The sequence below is a fragment of the Anolis carolinensis genome, unplaced genomic scaffold, assembly GCF_035594765.1.
Source record: "Anolis carolinensis isolate JA03-04 unplaced genomic scaffold, rAnoCar3.1.pri scaffold_15, whole genome shotgun sequence".
NCBI lineage: Eukaryota > Metazoa > Chordata > Lepidosauria > Squamata > Dactyloidae > Anolis > Anolis carolinensis.
In genome coordinates, this window is record NW_026943826.1 from 8444659 (window position 1) to 8466616 (window position 21958).

A 21958-nucleotide genomic window follows, 5' to 3' on the forward strand; every position below is an offset into this window, starting at 1 on the left:
CCTACTACTGTGTCCCCCCCACTTAAAAATGAAGTCTGGATGCTTAGGTTTGTCTTGAACTTATATGTGGCATAGATCTTCCCTCATGGCCCAAAAATTCTGTACTTGAATGTGGTGAATACAGAACAAGTACTTTGGATATGGTTGTTGTGTGTTTTCTGGGCTGTCTGGCCATGTTCCAGAAGTATTCTCTCCTGACATTTCGCCCACATCTATGGCAGGCATCCTCAGAGCTTGTGAGGTCCGTTGGGACTACGAATACACAACACTCACGGGCGCTTAACTCTGTGATGCATTCATAACTGCGACATAGGATTCCAGTCAGCCTTCCCATATATATATATACCTCACAACCTCTGAGGATGCCTGCCATAGATGTGGGCGAAACATCAGGAGAGAATACTTCTGGAACATGGCCATACAGCTCGGAAAATGTGCAACAACCCTGTGATTCTGGCCATGAAAGCCTTTGACAACACATAAGAATAGCTGTTCAGCAGTTGCCTTTGTTTTAAAGCTCTGGTTGCATCCCGGACCATTTCTTTTTTGTGTTATTTCCCCAGCAAGCCACTCGTCTCTGGAGCACGGGCGAAGAAACCGTGAGGGTCCTAGCCTTCCTGGTGCTCAACAAAATTTGCCGACACAAAAAAGATGTCTACTTGAACCCAATCCTTAAGGTAGTGTTGGAAAGCCGGGTCAGATTAAAAAACAGATGTGTTTAACTCCAGCAGAACAAAATACATCTCATTGTTTTTATTCCCTCCTTTCACCCATTTTAGCAAATGTATATTTCCTACGTGAAGAACTCCAGATTCACCTCTCCAAACGTCCTTCCCATGATCAACTTTATGCAGCGGACGTTGACAGAGATGTACGCGCTGGACACTTCCGTCTCCTACCAGCACGCCTTCATCTATATCCGTCAGTTGGCGATTCACCTGCGCGGCGCCATGACTGTCAAGAAAAAGGTGAGTTGTGGAAGATTTCATCACTGGGTTGCTGTGAGATTTGCGTGCTGTATGGCCATGTTCCGGAAGCATCCTCTCCTGACGTTGTTTTTCGTCAATGTGACTGTCACCTGGGATGGCAACATCAATGATCCAAACCTTTTTCTTTTCCACAACTGTGATGTCTGGTGTGTTGTGTTCCAGAACTTTGTCAGTCTGGATTCGGAAGTCCCACAGTATCTTTGCGTGCTCATTTTCCAATACTTCTGCAGGTTTGTGATCCCACCAGTTCTTTACTGCTGGGAGGTGGTACTTGAGGCATAAGTTCCAATGGATCATTTGGGCCACATAATTGTGCCTCTGTTTGTAGTCTGTCTGTGCGATTTTCTAACAGCAGCTGAGGATATGATCAATGGTTTCGTCAGTTTCCTTGCACAGTCTGCATTTTGGGTCATCAGCTGATTTTTCGATCTTGGCCTGAATTGCCTTTGTCCTGATGTCTTGCTCCTGGGCTGCAAGGATCAGGCCTTCTGTCTCCTTCTTCAGGGTCCCATTCGTGAGCCAGAGCCAGGTCTTCTCCTTGTCAGCTTTTCCTTCAATTTTGTCAAGGAACTTTCCATGCAATGTTTTGTTGTGCCAGCTGTCAGCTCTAGTTTGTAAGTGCAGTTTTCTTGTACTGATTCTTTGTCTGCTTTTTTTTGAGGAGTTTCTGATATTGTTGTTGTTATTATTATTATTATTATTATTATTATTATTATTATTATTATGATACCCGAAAACTGCTGCTTGAGGTTGCCATCTCACCCTGCATCATGGTTGGACCAGTCATGTGTTTTGGCACGAGAATAGCATTTTCTTCTGAGTTGGACTCTTTTGTTTTTCCCCCAGACTCTTCTTGGGTTTGGTTGCACAATGTCCTCTCTGCGCTTGCCAAAGCCAAGGAACTTTCCAAGCAATGTTTTGTTGTGCCAACTGTCAGCTCTAGTTTGTAGTGCGGTTTTCTTGTACTGTTTTTTTGTCTGCTGTTATTAATATTATTATTATTGGTGACTCCATACCATTCAGTGGTTGTCTATGTCAGCTTTCCATGAGAAGTGGCTGAGTAATCCAAGTCTCAGAAGACAGGTTCAGTTTGGCTTTTGTTTTGTCTGTCTTTGGAACAAGAGGAGATTGCATCCTCCCCCATTCCTACACAGCTTGCCTCTCTTGGCATCTGACTTTCCTGACCTATCTTTGGCTGATTATAAAAGGCTGCATTTTATCGTATTACGCAAAGATGATTAGACCGTCTCCCCGTTTTCTTTCCGGCAATCTGTCACTTGCTCCCTTTTTACAGGGAGGGGATTGGACGTCTCATTGCTGTTATCACTTCACTTGTTTGGGTTGTGTGTGTGTGTTTTTGACACGGGAGAGCAGGCAGTTAATGCGCCTTCTCTTCCCCAGATTGGGTCTCTTCCCGCCCGACGTAGACTTAATCCAAGACAAATTGCTAATCTCCTCCTTTATTGGTGTTTAAAGAAAACAAACCCGGCGCAGCTTAGTGGTTTGGTGACACTTCTCATCCTTGCAGGGGTTGCTTACCGCCGCCTTAAGCCCCCTTCCCTCCTGCCGCCCGCCCCTCCAAAAGATGCTCAGACTGCAGATAAGCCGAGGAGGAGAGATAACCCACGTCTAGGGCCTTAATTGGATCAGCTTGGCTTCTCCCAGCCTCAGCCCTGGGCCAGACGGGAGGCAAATCGAGTTAGCTCCGCCATGGGAGAAGCGGTTCAGGGCGAGGTGGCTGCCGGTTAGATCCTATCCGCCCCAGCCGACATAAATCTGAACATCATGATATTGCCGAGGTGGTAAATAGGCAAAGTGGAGGGGGCACTAAAGGTGTATGCAAATTTTGTCTCACGTGCAAAATTACTACAAATATTGTGAGTTAAAATGCTTAAAATAAGTTCTGCAACACTTCCATATCCGACCATGGATATGTGTTTGGGCAAATGTTTTTTTATCTATCTATATATATAAAAGAGTGATGGCATCAGGGCAGCGGACAAAACAACAAAACTACGGGCCCACCAACCTCAAAATTTGACAACACAACCCATAATCCACGGCTCTAGGTTGATACAACAAAAAGAAAAGAAAAATAAAGTCCTAATTAGAGGGAGAGGAATAATTGTTTTTATCTAATTGCTGCCAGTTAGAAGGCTAAGCTCCGCCCACTTGGTCTCCTAGCAACCCACTCACCCCAGGGGACAGACAGAGTTAGGCTTCACTTAGGCCTCTTTCACAGATTATCTAATTAATATTGCAAAGAACACCACTCTGAAAACAAGGGAATTCCAGACAGGAAACAATCAGGGCCAGCTAACACCTCCCAACAAAAAATCACTCAGGGAGGAAACAGCCAGGCTTTAACGCTGCAAGGCCATTACATGCTAATCATTTTCCCTAATTGCAGCATTCATACTTGCCTCCAACAGACAAAAAAACCCAGAAATATTGTATATTCATAACCTTTAGGAAATAATATCCCCTGATGGCGCAGCGTGATAAAAGTGCTGAGCTGCTGAACTTCTGGACCGAAAGGTCGCAGGTTTGAATTGAGGGAGCGGAGAGAGCCCCCACTGTTAGCCCCAGCTTCTGCCAACCCTAAAGTTCAAAAACATGCAAATGAGAGTAGATGAATAGGTACCGCTCCAGCAGGAAGATAACGGCGCTCCAAGCAGTCATGCCAGCCACATGACCTTAGAGGAGTCTACGGACAACGCCGGCTCTTCGGCTTAGAAATGGAGATGAGCACCAACCCCCAGAGTCAGACAAGACTGGACTTAACGTCAGGAAAAAACCTTTACCCTTTACCTTAACTACCACCAATTCCTCAATACTTTATTTCCCATACCACCAGACTTCGCCACAGCAACGCGTGGCCGGGCACAGCTAGTAACACCTATAAAGAAATTACAGTAGAGTCTCACTTATTCAAGCTAAACGGGCTGGCAGAAGCTTGGATAAGCGAATATCTTGGATAATAAGGAGGGATTATTTAATTTATTTATTAGACTTGTATACCGCTACTCCCAGTTTGGCTCGAAGTGGTTTACAGAAATAGATTAAAACAATACACTTAGCTTTAAAATAATAAAAACTAGAAAAACAACAATAAAAACAGACATAGCCCCGAGTTTTTCACCCATCGAAAGCTTGTCGGAAGAAAAAGGTTTTGCAGGCTTTTCGAAAGGCAAGTAGGTCTCGGATAGTTGGAATACAATAATTATACTACATATAATATAATATAATAATATTAATTGTATATTATATATTATATATTAAATGTAATATTACTAATATTATTACCATATAATGATATAGTACAATATAGTACTTTAATGCTTACATTGTGCTATGCCAATAATATATTGTATTTTCATTTGAATTGTAAGCCGCTCTGAGTCCCCTTCGGGGTGAGAAGAGCGGGATATAAATGTAGTAAATAAATAAAAATAGTTCGAGTTTCAACTGGCAAGGCATTCCATAAATGAGGGGCTACAATCGAGAAGGCTCTCTGCCTAGTAGAAGACAAAAGATAAGTCCGTATGTTAGGGAAAAGCCTATTAAAACATCAAATTAGGTTATGATTTTACAAATTAAGCACCAAAACATCATGTTATACAACAAATTTGACAGAAAAAGCAGTTCAATACGCAGTAATGTTATGTTGTAATTACTGTATTTACAAATTTAGCACCAAAATATCACGATATATTGAAAACATTGACTACAAAAATATCCAGAACCCTGGATAAGTGAGACTCTACTGTACTTGTATTATTTTCCTGTATTTATTATTTTTATTATTACATGTATTATTTTACGCTATTATTATTACTAAAAGGATACATAAGCACATTTACATTGAAGAAGATGAGAATAATGATTTGATCAGAGTTGGACAGTCTTATCTTAAATTTGAGCTTGATGTAAATATTCAAAAACATTTAACCACTGATGCCTCAATTAATGTAATTTTATTGGTATCTATTTTTATTTCTGAAATTTACAACCCTCGGCTTATACTGGAGTCAATGTTTTCCCAGTTTTTTTGTGGTAAAATTAGGTGCCTCGGCTTACATTCGGGTCGGGTTATACTCGAGTATATACGGTACTAGATTTCTAACCACTGTTGTTGGTGAATTAAACTACAGTAGAGTCTCACTTATCCAAGCCTATGGATTATCCAAGCCATTTTTGCAGTCACTGTTTTCAATATATCGTGATATTTTGGTGCTAAATTCGTAAATACAGTAATTACAACATAGTAATAATAATAGAGTAATAATACTCATTTTAGTAATAATAATAGAGTAAAATAATACATGTAATAATAATAATAATAATAATACAGGAAAATAATACAAGTACAGTAGAGTCTCACTTATCCACGACTCGCTTATCCAAGGTTCTGGATTATCCAAGGCATTTTTGTAGTCAATGTTTTCAATATATCGTGATATTTTGGTGCTAAATTCATAAATACAGTAATTACCACATAATATTACTGCGTATTGAACTACTTTTTCTGTCAAATTTGTTGTATAACATGATGTTTTGGTGCTTAATTTGTAAAATCATAACCTAATTTGATGTTTAATAGGCTTTTCCTTATCCCTCCTGATTATCCAAGATATTCGCTTATCTAGGCTTCTGCCGTCCCGTTTAGCTTGGATAAGTGAGACTCTACCGCATATTGAGATAAAAACCACTGCCCTCTAGTGGTAGACAAAATAACAAGTGCAATATGTTGTCGAATGCTTTCATGGCCGGAATCACTGAATCACAGCTTCTGGAGCATGGACATAAAGCCCGGAAAACTCACAGCGACTCAGTTCAAGCACCGTTTTTAAAGTTTAGTTTCAGAAGCTTCATTTCAGAAAATGGAATGGGCAGATAAATGGTAGAATACTTTAACCATGAGAAAAATGATAATGAATTGCATATGTGTTGTTGAAGGATTTCTCGGTTGCTGTGAGTTTTCCAGGCTGTATAGAAGCATTCTCTCTCCTGACTTTTCTCCCACAGCTAGGGCAGGCATCCTCAGAGGTTGCGAGCTCCCCCACACAGGAAGCAGCCAGGCTTTGAAGCTGCAAGGCTATTCAATGCTAATCAAGCTGGCCAATGGTGACATTCACACTTGCCGCAAACAGACAAGAGCTTGATGGCTCCTTCACATTTTCTTCTCTTTCTCCTTCCTTATAGGAGAACTACCAGTCAGTTTACAACTGGCAGTACATTCACTGCCTCTATTTCTGGTGCCGGGTCCTGAGCACACTCCACCCCAGTGAAGTCATGGAGCCTCTGATTTACCCCTTGACGCAAGTCATCGTTGGCTGTATTAAGTAAGTATGTTCATTTTCCAATACTTTTGCAGGTTTGTGGTCCCACCAGTTCTTTACTGCTGGGAGGTGGTACTTGCGGCATAAGTTCCAATGAATCATTTGGGCCACATAGTTGTGCCTCTGTTTGTAGTCTGTCTGTGCGATTTTCTTACAGCAGCTGAGGATATGATCAATGGTTTTGTCGGTTTCCCTGCACAGTCTGCATTTTGGGTCATCAGCTGATTTTTCAATCTTGGCCTTCATTGCCTTTGTTCTGATGGCTTGCTCCTGGGCTGCAAGGATCAGGCCTTCTGTCTCCTCCTTCAGGGTCTCATTTGTGAGCCAGAGCCAGGTCTTCTCCTTATCCGCTTTTCCTTCAATTTTGTCAAGGAACTTTCCATGCAATGTTTTGTTGTGCCAACTGTCAGCTCTAGTTTGTAGTGCGGTTTTCTTGTACTGTTTTTTTGTCTGCTGTTATTATTATTATTATTATTATTATTATTATTGGTGACTCCATACCATTCAGTGGTTGTCTATGTCAGCTTTCCATGAGAAGTGGCTGAGTAATCCAAGTCTCAGAAGAGAGGTGGTGACATGTTCAGTTTGGCTTTTGTTTTGTCTGTCTTTGGAACAAGAGGAGATTGCATTCTTCCCCATTCCTACACAGTTGGCCTCTCTTGGCATCTGACTTATCTTTGGCTGATTATAAAAGGCTGCATTCGATCTTGGCCGTAATTGCATTTTTTCTGATGTCTTGCTCCTGGGCTGCAAGGATCAGGCCTTCTGTCGCCTTCTTCAGGGTCCCATTCGTGAGCCATAGCCAGGTTGTTGTTGTTGTTGTTGTTGTTATTATTATTATGTTATTCTTAATACCATATTGTTTTTGTTGACTCTACCTTTCCACTTACAGAGCGAGTTTACTGTTTTTCTCTGAAATACAGTAAATCTTGAAAAACCTTTAACCTACTGATGCCCCAATATAATTTCATTTTGAAATTGACCCGTAGCTGCTGCATTTCCCACCCTCAGCTTATACTTGAGTCAATAAGTTTCCCCAGTTTTTTTGTGGTAAATGTAGGCTTATATTCGGGTGGGCTTATACTCGAGTATATACGGTAAATGTCGCCTCGGCTTATATTCGGGTGGGCTTATACTCGAGTATATACGGTAAATGTCGCAGATAAATAAATAAATAAGAAATGCTACTGGTATGCAGAGCCTTGTGAAAACAGCTCCGGCTTATATCCCAACCCCTCTCCCTCCTGTTCTCCGGGAGACCTGCTGAGCTCACCTTTCCGGGAGGTCTGATTTATCTGCCTAGACAGGTGGAAAACTGCCTCGGCTCCTCCACGGGACAATTAAAAGCCCCGCTTAAGTGACGGAAAGGCATGTGTGTGGGGGAGATTGACTACGAGGAGGGGGAGAGGAAGAGACGGGAGTGCTGGAAACCATTTAAGGCTGTTTATCTTTGCCAACCCTCAGAGGAGTCAGAGGGGGTGAGCGGGGCAACCGCTGCAAGTTGGAGAGGCCTGCAATCTGGACACGGCACTAACAGGATTTCAGGAGATTGCCGGAGTCTTTACTACACGCCCATTAGCCACTGACAGTTTCAAGCCGCTGTTGCACACACAGAAAGGTGTGTGCGTTTCAAAACAACAACAACAACTCCAGAAGTTTTCATACAGGGAAAGAGCATCAGCCAAGTTAACTCTATTTCTCCACTTTTATGTAAGACAACATTGATTGTAGGTAACACCTTAATGACAGTGCCACCATCAACAACAAAAATACGCAAGTTTATTTATTTATTATTTACTAGCTGTGCCCGGCCACGCGTTGCTGTGGCGAAGTATGGTGGTATGGGAAATAAAGTATTGAGGAATTGGTGGTAGTTAAGGTAAGGGTAAAGGTTTTCCCCTGAAATTAAGTCCAGTCGTGTCTGACTCTGGGGATTGGTGCTCATCTCCATTTCTAAGCTGAAGAGCTGCCGTTGTCCGTAGACACCTCCAAGGTCATGTGGCCGGCATGACTGCATGGAGCGCCGTTATCTTCCTGCTGGAGCGGTACCTATTCATCTACTCTCATTTGCATGTTTTTGAACTTTAGGGTTGGCAGAAGCTGGGGCTAACAGTGGGGGCTCTCTCCGCTCCCTCAATTCAAACCTGCGACCTTTCGGTCCAGAAGTTCAGCAGCTCAGCACTTTAACACGCTGTGCCATCAGGGGATATTATTTCCTAAAGGTTGTGAATATACAATATTTCTGGTTTTTTTGTCTGTTGGAGGCAAGTATGAATGCTGTAATTAGGGAAAATGATTAGCATGTAATGGCCTTGCAGCTTTAAAGCCTGGCTGTTTCTTCCCTGAGTGAATTTTTTGTTGGGAGGTGTTAGCTGGCCCTGATTGTTTCCTGTCTGGAATTCCCTTGTTTTCAGAGTGGTGTTCTTTGCAATATTAATTAGATAATCTGTGGAAGAGGCCTAAGTGAAGCCTAACTCTGCCTGTCCCCTGGGGTGAGTCGGTTGCTAGGAGACCAAGTGGGCGGAGCTTAGCCTTCTAACTGGCAGCAACTAGATAAAAACAATTATTCCTCTCCCTCTGATTAGGACTTTATTTTTCTTTTCTTTTTGTTGTATCAACCTAGAGCTGTGGATTATGGGTTGTGTTGTCAAATTTTGAGGTTGGGGGGCCTGTAGTTTTGTTGTTTTGTCCGCTGCCCTGATGCCATCACTCTTTTATATATATATAGATTTGCAACATGTATATCCCACCCTTCTCACCCCGAAGGGGACTCAGGGCAACTTACAAGTTATATGTACATACAATATATTATATTATTAGCGTAGCTCAATATATGCATTATATATTACTACAGTAGAGTCTCACTTATCCAACGTTCTGGATTATCCAACGCATTTTTGTAGTCAATGTTTTCAATATATCATGATATTTTGGTGCTAAATTCGTAAATACAGTAATTACAACATAACATTACTGCGTATTGAACTACTTTTTCTGTCAAATTTGTTGTATAACATGATGTTTTGGTGCTTAATTTGTAAAATCATAACCTAATTTGATGTTTAATAGGCTTTTCCTTAATCTCTCCTTATTGTTCAACATATTCGCTTATCCAATGTTCTGCCGGCCCGTTTATGTTAGATAAGTGAGACTCTACTGTATTATTATTATTATTATTATTAACAATGACGCGGGGAGGCCATTTGTCAGGGGTGCTTTGCTTGTGCTTTTGGTGCAAAAAGGCAGAAGGGGGTTGGACTCAATGGCCCAAAGGGTCTCTTCCAACCATCCTTTATTATTACTATTATTATTATTATTGCTTGGTGGCCAACTATAGTCCGGCCCTCTAATGATCTAAATCAGGGGTCCTCAAACTTTTAAAGCAGAGGGCCGGTCCACAATCCTTCAGACTGTTGAGGGGCCGAATGATCATTTGAATTAAAAAAAAGAACAAATTCCTATGCACACTGCATATGTCTTATTTGTAGTGCAACAACAACAACGAAAGAAAAATACAGTATTTAAAAATAAAAACAATTTTAACCAACAAACCGATCAGGATTTCAGTGGGACGTGTGGACCTGCTTCTGGCCAACAAGATAGTCAAGTTAATTAGGATTATTGTTGTTGTGTGCCTTCAAGTCATTTCAGATTTTGGGCGAGCCTAAGTCAAAAAATTATTTATTTATTTATTTATTTACTGCATTTATATCCTGTCCTTCTCACCCCGAAGGGGACTCAGAGCGGCTTACAATTTATATCTATATATAATATATTATATTATTAGCATAGAACAATATTAGCATTATATATTACTACAGTAGAGTCTCACTTATCCAACGTTCTGGATTATCCAACGCATTTTTGTAGTCAATGTTTTCAAAATATTGTGATATTTTGGAGCTAAATTGATAAATACAATAATTACAACATAACATTACTGCGTATTGAACTACGTTTTCTGTCAAATTTGTTGTATAACATGACGTTTTGGTGCTTAATTTGTAAAATCATAACCTAATTTGATGTTTAAAAGGCTTTTCCTTAATCCCTCCTTATTCAAGATATTCGCTTATCCAACGTACTGCCGGCCCGTTTATGTTGGATAAGTGAGACTGTACTGTATATTGAATTATACCATTATATTGTAATATTAGTAATATTACATGTAATATATAATACATAATTCATATTATTATATGGTATTATTATTAGTATTACATTGTATTACATTATAATATTTCTATCAATATTATATGTATATACAATATTATATTATTAAAACTGATATAAAAATATTATATTATAAAACTGAGGGCAGGGGCCAGGTAAATGACCTTGGAGGGCTGCATCCGGCCCCCGGGCCTTAGTTTGGGGACCCCTGATGTAAAGGATCGCAAACTGGCCCCCTGTTTAAAAAGTTTGGGGACCCCTGCTTTAAAGTGTCCTTTGCCCAGAAGATGGCGCTTTGCCCTAGAGAGAGAAAAAATTGTGAATGAGTGCAGCGCGAAATGCCGAAATGCGGAAAGGGAAAAGCAAGGGAGAGCGCAGGGGAATCGGGGATTTTGGGGGCCTGAGGAGTGACTGCCATCCACTGGAACTCGATTGCTTCAGGCAGGGACCAAGGCAAAATTTCAAATGTGCTTATACAAGATAACCAGCAGCAGAGAGGTTGCCGGCGGAAGCTGAAATTGGCTCCTTTCGCCTGCTGCTCTGCACTGGATAGGGCTGGGGGTGGCGGCGGTACTAGCTTTAATTTCCTGTGGTTTGACAGAGATTTAGGGGAGAGGCTCGAAGTGAGCCTGGGGATTCAAGAGTGCTGTGTCTGGCTGCCAAAACGGATCTTGGCTCCTGTAATTTTGAGTCCATTGTGACCTAAGGACACAGAAATAAGGCTATAGGGAGCAGGATTGGATTCTGTGGCAAATGGCCTCGCCAGGTTAATGTGCATGGATTTCTCCTTTCCATATATATTTCTCCTCTTTATGTTTTGATCTGGTTGCCTCTTCAGGTTAATAAACACGAACCTTTTTCTTACTCTTTTACTTCCTTTTTTTGGAGGGGATAAAATATAATAATAATAATAAAACTTTATTTATAACCCGCCACCATCTCCCCGATGGGGACTCGGGGCGGCTTACATGGGGCCATGCCCAGACACCATACAATATAACAAAATAAAACAATATATCATAACACAATATAATAGTACAAAAATAATCATATACATTACAACACAAATCAGAGCAGACAGGGCGGGCCACATAAAAGCCTTGTGACTTGAAGGTTGGGTTGCCAACCTGAAAGCTGCCAGGTTCGAATCCCACCCGTGGAGAGCGTGGGGTATAAATAAAGTTTTATTATTATTATTACTGCAATATTATTAGTAATATTACATGTAATATCTATATATATAAAAGGGTAATAAAATTTCGACCTAGGACAAAACAACAAAACTACACATCCCAGAAACACTAAACTTGGCAGCACAACCCGTCATCCATGCCTCTACGTTCATACAACAAAAATAAAATAAAAATAAAATCCTAATTAGAGGGAGAGGAATAATTGTTTTAATCCAATTGCTGCCAGTTAAAAGGCTAAGCTCCGCCCACTTGGTCTCCTAGCAAGCCACTCAGCCCAGGGGACAGGCAGAGTTAGGCCTCACTTAGGCCTCTTCCACACTGCCTATAAAATACAGATTATCTGATTTTAACTGGATTATATGGCAGTGTAGACTCAAGGCCCTTCCACACAGCTATATAACCCATTTATAATGGACTTAATGTAATGTAAAATCTTTATCCTTTACCTTAACTACCACCAATTCCTCAATACTTTTATTTCCCATACCACCAGACTTCGCCACAGCAACGCGTGGCCGGGCACAGCTAGTAAATATACAATTATGATAGTTTATTATGATTATATTGCATTACATTATAATATTATCAACATTATATGTATATACAATATATTATATAATTAGTATAGCTTATTAGTATATTAGTAGAAGCCTCCGGTGGCCTAGGGGATAATAGCCTCATGACTTGGAGGTTGGGTTGCTGACCTGAAAGCTGCCAGGTTCGAATCCCACCCGGGGAGAGCATGGATGAGCTCCCTCTATCAGCTCCAGCTCCATGCGGGGATATGAGAGAAGCCTCCCACAAGGACGATAAAAACATCAAAAACATCCGGGCGTCCCCTGGGCAACGTCCTTGCAGACGGCCAATTCTCTCACTCCAGAAGCAACTCTGGTTGCTCCTGACATGAAAAAAAAACAACAAACCTTCCTTTTTCAAGTTTTCTGGATGTGGGGTGGTTGTTTGTTTTCCAGGCTGTATGGCCATGTCCCAGAAGTATTCTCTCCTGACGTTTCGCCCACAACTATGGCAGGCATCCTCAGAGGTTGTGATGAATAGATGTCCATGTTCCAGTAGTATTCTCTCCTGACGTTTCGCCCACATCTACGGCAGGCATCCTCAGAGGTTGTGAGGAATATATGTCCATGTTCCAGAAGTATTCTCTCCTGACGTTTCGCCCACAACTATGGCAGGCACCCTCAGAGGTTGTGAGGTATATTTTCTGGATGTATTCCTGCCAACAAGCAGGAAGCAGCCAGTCTTTGAAGCTGCGATCCATTCAGTGCTAATCATGGTGGCCAATTGCAACATTCACACTTGCCTCAAGCAGACAAGAGTTCTTTCTCCCACCTTGGACATCATTCCACAGATACATAAACCCTACTTGCCTAGTTTCCAACAGAGCTCACAACCTCTGAGGATGCCTGCCATAGATGTGGGCGAAACGTCAGGAGAGAATGCTTCTGGAACATGGCCATACAGCTTGGATAACTCACAGCAACCCAGTGATTCCGGTCATGAAAGCCTTCGACAACACAGACCTCACAACCTCTGAGGATACCCTGCCATAGATGTGGGTGAAACATCAGGAGAGAATGCTTCTGGAACATGACCATACAGCTCGGATAGCTCACAGCAACCCAGTGATTCTGGTCATGAAAACCTTTGACAATACAGTTCTCACAACCTCTGAGGATACCTGCTATAGATGTGGGCGAAACATCAGGAGAGAATGCTTCTGGAACATAACCATACAGCCCAGATAACTCACAGCAACCCAGTGATTCCGGCCATGAAAGCCTTCGACAGCACATTGTTCTTTAACCATCCCCAACTCAAAACTACAAGTGCTGTTGGACTGCAATTCCCATTATCCGCAGTCCACATGGTAGATAATCAGAAGTGATGCAGTTGTTGTTCTAGAGACCCATATTGGATAAAAACTAGATGTAAATAAATTACTCTTAGCCCTCTGTATCTATGGATTCAATTGATATGGCCCTGAGTTTGACACTCGTGTTATGAATAACTTTGCAGAAACTTTAAAGCATAGATTCTTTGTATCAGAACAATGTATCAGAACATTTACACAAAGAACAACATTGTACAGACATACAGATTCTTTGTAGCTATATTGAATCCACAAACAACCTACAGTTACATTGGCTAACAAACAAAGAAAGAGGAATTACGTTTTCACTCAACACATTCATGCATACATCCAAATATTTCCATATCCTTTCTCCCTCCACCTGCTTAGGCTAGATTTCCAATGTTTCCAAAACTTACAAAATTTTAAAATGCATCCTCTTTCCCTAAGAACAATCTAAGGATCAGAATCCTGCAGATCTGACACTCCCAAAGTTACACCATCATTCTCCTTCCCAAAGAACGGGTGAACAGCACAGCTGTCTGTGACAATTTTGGAATATTATGAGGTCTCTTATATAGCAATATTTCTTGCTGATGTTGTTCCAAAGTTGTAAATGAACGAACCTGAAACAAGTTGATTCTATCTCAGTTCCCGGACAGATGTTGACTCTTTTTAATTGGTGTTGATAAACGTAAGGAGCCTTGTGTTCACTTTCTTCTTAACGTAAGGAACCTTGTAAACATTTCTTCTGGTAATGTAAATACGTTCATCAGGTTGGCAATGTCAACAGTTAAACATTTGTCACAGTTCGGATCAGCAACTTTTAATTATTGTTCCTGTGTGAAGTTGTTTTCCAGGCCTCAATGTTTTAGAATTGTGTCTTAAGCCCAATTACTGTATATACTCGAGTATAAGCCTAGTTTTTCAGCCCTTTTTTTAAGACTGAAAAAGCCCCCCTCGGCTTATAATTGAGTGAGGGTCCTGGTTGGCTTATATTTTGGTCAACATATACTCGAGAATATATGGTACATTTATTATTTCTCTCTCTTATTGTTGCTACTATTCCATTTATTTTACTCTATTTTTTATTATTATTAACACATTTATTATTTCACTCTGATCTTATTATTATTACATTTATTATTTTACTCTATTATTATTTATTATTTATTTATTACAGCATTTATATTCCGCCCTTCTCACCCCGAAGGGGACTCAGGGCGGATCACATTACACATATAGGCAAACATTCAATGCCTTTTAACACAAGACAAAGACAAAGAACATAGCTCCGAGCGGGCCTCGAACTTATGACCTCCTGGTCAGGGATTCATTGCAGTTAATTGCACTGGCTTGCTCTCCCGTCTGCGCCACAGCCCCATGTATTATTTTCCTGCATTTATCATTATTATTATTACATGTATTACTTTACTCTATTATTATTATTAAAAGGATACATAAGCACATTTACATTGAAGAAGATGAGAATAATGATGCCTCAATTAATGTAATTTTATTGGTATCTATTTTTATTACTGAAATTTACCACCCTCGGCTTATACTTGAGTCAATGTTTTCCCAGTTTTTTGTGTTAAAATTAGGTGCCTCGGCTTATATTCGGGTTGGCTTATACTCGGGTATATGCGGTAGATTTCATACAATTGCATTCAAACCATACATATTTATCCATGACCTTCATATACAGTAGTCTCTCACTTATCCAAGGTTCTGGATTATCTAAGGCATTTTTGTAGTCAATGTTTTCAATACATTGTGATATTTTGGTGCTAAATTCGTAAATACAGTAATTACCACATAATATTACTGCGTATTGAACTACTTTTTCTGTCAAATTTGTTGTACAACATGATGTTTGCGTGCTTAATTTGTAAAATCATAACCTAATTTGATGTTTAATAGGCTTTTCCTTAATCCCTCCTTATCATCCAAGATATTCGCTTATCCAAGGTTCTGCCGGCCCATTTAGCTTGGATAAGTGAGACTCTACTGTAGTTGTTTTCCAGGCCTCAGTGTTTTAGAATTGTGTCTTAAGCCCAATTAGAGTTCATACAGTTCCATTCAAACCATGCTTATTTATCCATGATGTTCATATAGTAAGATTGCATGTGGCTCTCATTACTCCTAGGTTTTTCATAGACGTAGTGCTATTGCGTGTATGTACAGCTATTGAGTGTCCCAAGGTAACGGTACAATGAATTGAGTTACCTTGGTGCCAAAAGGTTTGCAGGTTTTGAATTTTAAGGGAATAGTAAGTGTAAAAGAGGGTAGCGTAGAAGACCCAATTAATAATGAATAGATGTCCCAAATAATAAAAGATAACTGCCACCGATTAGTGGAAATGCAGCCACCTTTAGATTACAAAAGTGCTCAACCACCCAATAGCTCAGAGGAAGTCTTTTACTTTATTCGGTGTTAAAATGGTAGAGCAATTGTGCTGAGGGAGTCTATAGACGACACAGGCTTTGATGTAAAAAGAACAATATCAAGTTTATTCAGGCACAAGCTTGGTGGTTACAAAAGATGTTTCACTTAGAGGTATTCTTATTAGCAGTTACAATACCAGAATGAGATGAATCAAACTCTCTAAAGTATCACTTCTTTTACTTAAAGTAGTTAAAACTTCTTCCTCTACTCCTTTCTAACTGTTACTTCCATGGATCTCTGTGAGTCCAGCTGGGATTGATTCCCAAAGTCTGAAACTTGGACTATCCAGGGACTTCAAACCACAGTCACCCCTGTGATATACTATCACAGAATCTCTGTGCCTTTCCAGGACACAGACTACATTAAATAAGTCACCAAACTTATTTAAAACCAACTCAAAATGAACAATTGAGTCTCCTTGATCCCATCAACCTGGAATCTCCCCTGTGTCTCATCAGAGCACAGACTCAGGCTTCATTTTTAAAAACCTCTTCACTTCTCCCCTCGGCAGATGGCTCCGCCCACATCTCCATGGCAACTGCCTCAGAGGAGAGCCACTTACCCAACCAAACCACAAGCACATAGTTAAACACAACAAACATGAATACAAAATTCTTCATTATAGTAAGTTGTAATAAAATCAAATTTTAATCAAATTGAATTTTAAAGAGTGGGCTTTCTGATGGCTTAAGATGGCACTCCATGCAGTCATGCCGGCCACATGACCTAGGAGGTGTCTACGGACAACGCCGGCTCTTCGGCTTAGAAATGGAGATGAGCACCAACCCCCAGAGTCGGACACGACTGGACTTAATGTCAGGGGAAAACCTTTACCTACCTTAAGAGAGAAGCTGGGTCATATTTCCATCCCCAAGATGTTTCCTGGAATTTTGGTTCGGAACCGTCCAGTCCACTCCTTGGGCGCAGACTTCATTCCGGGACTGTCCCCAGCCGCTGGGAAGTTTTTAAGTTGGCTGTCACATCTCTGCCCGCTCGGAAATTAATGGCCTTGGTTTACAGTAAATCTATACCTTTTAACAGGTTTATCCCCCAATCAATTAATTCCTGTAGAAGGTTTTCGTCATCCCTTTTGCCGGTTGCCAGGGCTTGGGCTCGAAAGGAGATTTATTTCCATAATGGATCCAATGATAATTATTTCACTATTTGGTGCGGGGAGGGGTGGCGGGTGATTTATATGGTGCGGCTGATGCAGTTTCTCACCCTCTTTGGTTTTTACGATTTCAGCAATCCTGGTTTAGGAAGGGATGCAAAGGGAGGGCCGTGGGCTGGGATTTGCTTCGCAGAAGCAGAACGAATTTGAGAGGAAGACGTGAGGCGGAAGGGAAGGAAAAGCACGTTTTGCCTTCATTCTGAGTTACAAACATCCGACTGATAAACAACTCAGTTAAGAACAGGGAGAGAAAACTACTCCTCAGAAGGGAAATTCACTCCTGAAAAACTCATCATGGGGAAAAGGTGTCTCCATTGAAACTTTTCCCCGATCCTTGTTTATTTATTATTTCCAATATTTCTATCCCGCCCAAATTTTCCAAAATCCAATGATCACAGAGATAGAAAGTGCAGTGAAATCTTCTGAGCAGGGGCACAGACAGCAAAACAAACCCCATAGAGGTTTGTTAAGCTTTTCCTATGCTATCCAAAGCTTAAAAAAGATATACTGTATTTGGGTCAGGCTGTGGCACAACTGCAATAAATTTCTACTGACTGATAGGTCATGAGTTTGAAGTTAGCCCAGGTTGGATTGAGCACTCAACCATTAATAGCCTAGCTTGTTGTTGACCTAAGCAACCCAAAAGAGTTGCATCTGTCAAGTAGGAAATTTAGGTACTACTTTATGCGGGGAGGCTAATTTAACTATTTATTTATTTATTTACAGTATTTATATTCCGCCCTTCTCACCCTGAAGGGGACTCAGGGCGGATTACAATGAACACATATATGGCAAACATTCAATGCCAATAGACAAACAACATATATAGACAGACACAGAGGCATTTAACATTTTTTTTTCCAGCTTCACGATTCCGGCCACAGGGGGAGCTGTTGCTTCACTGTCCACTAGTGGCTGTACTTCCTCATTCCTTTCCTCGTGTTTTGCTGGCAGTTTTATGATGTTGTAAATTAGTTAAATTAGCCTCCTGCATAAAGCGTACCTAAATTTCCCTAATTGACAGATGCAACTGTCTTTCGGGGCTGCATAGGTCATATGTTACATAATAAGGTTGTATAATTGTATATATACCATATTTATGGACTGTTTTCGGTTGGAGGTTTATATGTGTTTTGCTTTATATGTTTCATAATAAGATAGTACCCAGTTGGGACTGTAAAGAAAATACTCTATATACTAGCATACCACAATACACACGGTAAAACCTACATGAGAGTATATACATTTAAGTTGTTTTTTTTTTCAGTATATATATATATATATATACCATTCTTATAGCATTTGATATAGATATCTGTGCCCTATCGATATTCTGCATAGGTCAACAGCAAGCCGGGCTATTTAATGGTCGGGGGCTTAACCCGACTCGGGCTTCGAACTCATGACCTCTCGGTCAGTAGTGATTTATTGCAGCTGGTTACTAGCCAGCTGCGCCACAGCCCGGCCCGACTGTATATACTCAAGTATAAGCCTAGTTTTTCACCCTTTTTTAGTACTGGAAAAAAATAAGCAAGGACTTACATTCCTAGCACATTCCTAAAATTCTTTCTCCCTCTCTTTTTGCATTTCATCTTAGGCTGGTGCCCACCGTTCGGTTCTACCCCTTGCGCATGCACTGTGTCCGAGCGCTGACCCTTTTGTCGGAGAACACTCGGACCTTCATTCCTGTCCTGCCTTTTATTTTGGAGGTGAGTGGTCTCTTTGTGATATTCACAAGCATTCGTGTAATGGCACACAGGTAACTCAGCTGTTAGACCGGAGAACCACGTCTTTGAACCGCCAAGGACAAAGACATGCCACTACAAAGTTGAAATTGCACTGGCAGTTGGCCAAAACATATACACTCTCTTGAAACCTCTTAGTTTAAAATATGCACTCAGAGATTAAAAAACAAAAGTCTTCTCTGAAAAATAACATATTTTGTATTAATTGTATTAATTCACCATCCAGGCACATTTCTTATTAAAGTTCAGTTATAGATAGGATGTAGTTCTGTCTGAGTTGAGTACACCAGGTATCAATAGTCCATAGTCTTTAGTTATAATAGTTATAATAATCCATACTCTTTAGTTATAATAGTCCATAGTCTTTAATTATAATAGTTATAATAGTCCATAGTCTTTAGTCATAATTGTACTCACTGAAGTTCAAAAGCATCCATATATCCACCTCCACCGAGGTCTAAAGCAAACATGCATCAATTGAAGTCCAATTACAGTAGAGTCTCACTTATCCAAGTTAAACGGGCCAGCAGAACCTTGGATAAGTGAATATCTTGGATAATAAGGAGGGATTAAGGAAAAGCCTATTAAACATCAAATTAGGTTATGATTTTACAAATTAAGCACCAAAACATCAGGTTCTACAACAAATTTGACAGTAAAAGTAGTTCAATACGCAGTAATGTTATGTTGTAATTACTGTATTTACAAATTTAGCACCAAAATATCATGATATATTGAAAACATTGACTACAAAAATGCGTTGGATAATCCAGAATCTTGGATAAGCGAGTCTTGGATAAGTGAGACTCTACTGTAGTTCAATACGAAAGTAATGTTATGTTGTAATTACTGTATTTACAAATTTAGCACCAAAATATCATGATATATTGAAAACATTGACTACAAAAATGCGTTGGATAATCCAGAATCTTGGATAAGCGAGTCTTGGATAAGTGAGACTCTACTGTACATACTTCTCCATTGAAGTCCAAACAGCAACATGCATCCACCTTCACTGAGGTCTGATACAAACATGCATCCACCTCCACTGAGGTGTAAAGCAGACACTGAATACAAAATTGAGTCCTGAGTCTGAACATGCTCAGTACAAGTACATGTCTATAGCCCCTTCCACACCAAAGAGGTCCAGTCAAACTGGCAAATCAACATACACATAGAATACAGGTTAGCAAATATATACATTAACAAATAAATAGTGAAAGGCTTGGGAGGTTGCTATTTCCATCTCTCTTCATTGAAAAGAGAGAGTTGGTTCTAGACCAAGCCACCTTGGTTCATTGCTAATTGTAAGGAAGTGAAAAGTCTCCTGTGGTTTTTGCATGTGTGTGTGTTTGCAAACGTCCGCTCAGTAACCACATCCTCTCGGCCCTCGAGTCTTTTGAGCTGATCCTTTCTTACCCGCCCTCTACTAACACTTTCCTTCCTCTCTGAGATTTTGCAACTTGAGTTTCAGACTAGAGCCTCATTCACCCACCTCTCCCCCCCCTGTCCTTGCTCTCTTTCCCCCTCAACCTCCGGTAGATAAGGAGAGCCCACAAGCCACATATATCATCCCGGTTGTGGTTTTCGCTTGCTTTCCTTCCCGTTTCCTGCCGCCAACCACATCCCACGCTGCTGGGCCTTTAAACAGGCACCCTACCCACCAACACGGACTGGGTAGTTGTTGGGTCGGGGAGGAGAAGGCGTCAATGTCAATATACTTCGTTTATGTTCCTTTAAACAACCCACAGTTCGTCTCTGTATCCGTATGTAGGGATCAGCTTCTGAAAATGGAGATGCCACTGTGTGAACATGGAGGCCCATTTGTTTATATTTTAGGTAACTATATACTTGGCCCGAATTGCCTTTATTCTGATGGCTTGCTCCGGGGCTGCAAGGATCAGGCTTTCTGTCTCCTTCTTCAGGCATAAGTTCCAGTGAATCATTTGGGCTGCATAGTTGTGCCTCTGTTTGTAGTCTGTCTGTGCGATTTTCTTACAGCAGCTGAGGATATGATCCATGGTTTTGTCGGTTTCCTTGCACAGTCTGCATTTTGGGTCATCAGCTGATTTTTCGATCTTGGCCTGAATTGCCTTTGTCCTGATGTCTTGCTCCTGGGCTGCAAGGATCAGGCCTTCTGTCTCCTTCTTCAGGGTCCCATTCGTGAGCCAGAGCCAGGTCTTCTCCTTATCGCTTTACCTTCAAATTTGTCAAGGAACTTTCCATGCAATGTTTTGTGGTGCCAGCCGTCAGCTCTAGTTTGTAGTGCAGTTTTCTTGTATTAGTTTTTTGTCTGCTGTGCTTTGAGCAGTTTGTGATTGATTATTATTATTATTTTATTATGACACAGCAAACAAGATAGATATACTGGATTTCGTTTCACAAAATCACAAGTCGAACACTTCCCAAGTGTCTAGGACTGTGTGATGTATTTTCGGATGATGCGCGCAGATCCCAGTAGGGTGGCCTTTTGCAGTTGGCAGATCGTAATTTTGTCAATGTCTATTGTTTCCAAATGCCAGCTGAGATCTTTTGGCACGGCACCCAGTGTGCCCATCACCACCGGGACCACCTGCACTGGTTTCTGCCAGAGTCTTTGAAGTTCAATCTTGAGGTCCTGATAGCGGCTGAGTTTTTCCTGTTGTTTTTCGTCAATGCGACTGTCACCTGGGATGGCAACATCAATGATCCAAACCTTTTTCTTTTCCACAACTGTGATATCTGGTGTGTTTTGTTCCAGAACTTTGCCAGTCTGGATTCGGAAGTCCCATAGTATCTTTGCGTGCTTGTTTTCCAATACTTTTGCAGGTTTGTTATCCCACCAGTTCTTTACTGCTGGGAGGTGGTACTTGAGGCATAAGTTCCAATGAATCATTTGGGCTGTATAGTTGTGCCTCTGTTTGTAGTCTGTCTGTGCGATTTTCTTACAGCAGCTGAGGATATAATCAATGGTTTCATCGGCTTCCATGCACAGTCTGCATTTTGGGTCACTGGCTGATTTTTTGATCTTGGCCTGAATTGCCTTTGTTC

The 21958-nt window shown here is 40.9% G+C and overlaps 1 protein-coding gene across 1 annotated transcript in view; it reads left to right on the plus strand.

Annotated features, from left to right (window-relative positions):
- noc2l (NOC2 like nucleolar associated transcriptional repressor) overlaps positions 1-21958 on the plus strand; it is a 73623-nt gene that overhangs the window by 16469 nt on the left and 35196 nt on the right. The window contains exons 9-12 of the mRNA XM_062965939.1: positions 564-677; positions 780-968; positions 6195-6334; positions 18781-18892. Coding sequence (XP_062822009.1) covers positions 564-677; positions 780-968; positions 6195-6334; positions 18781-18892 — 555 coding nt within the window. The remainder of the gene's footprint in view (positions 1-563; positions 678-779; positions 969-6194; positions 6335-18780; positions 18893-21958) is intronic.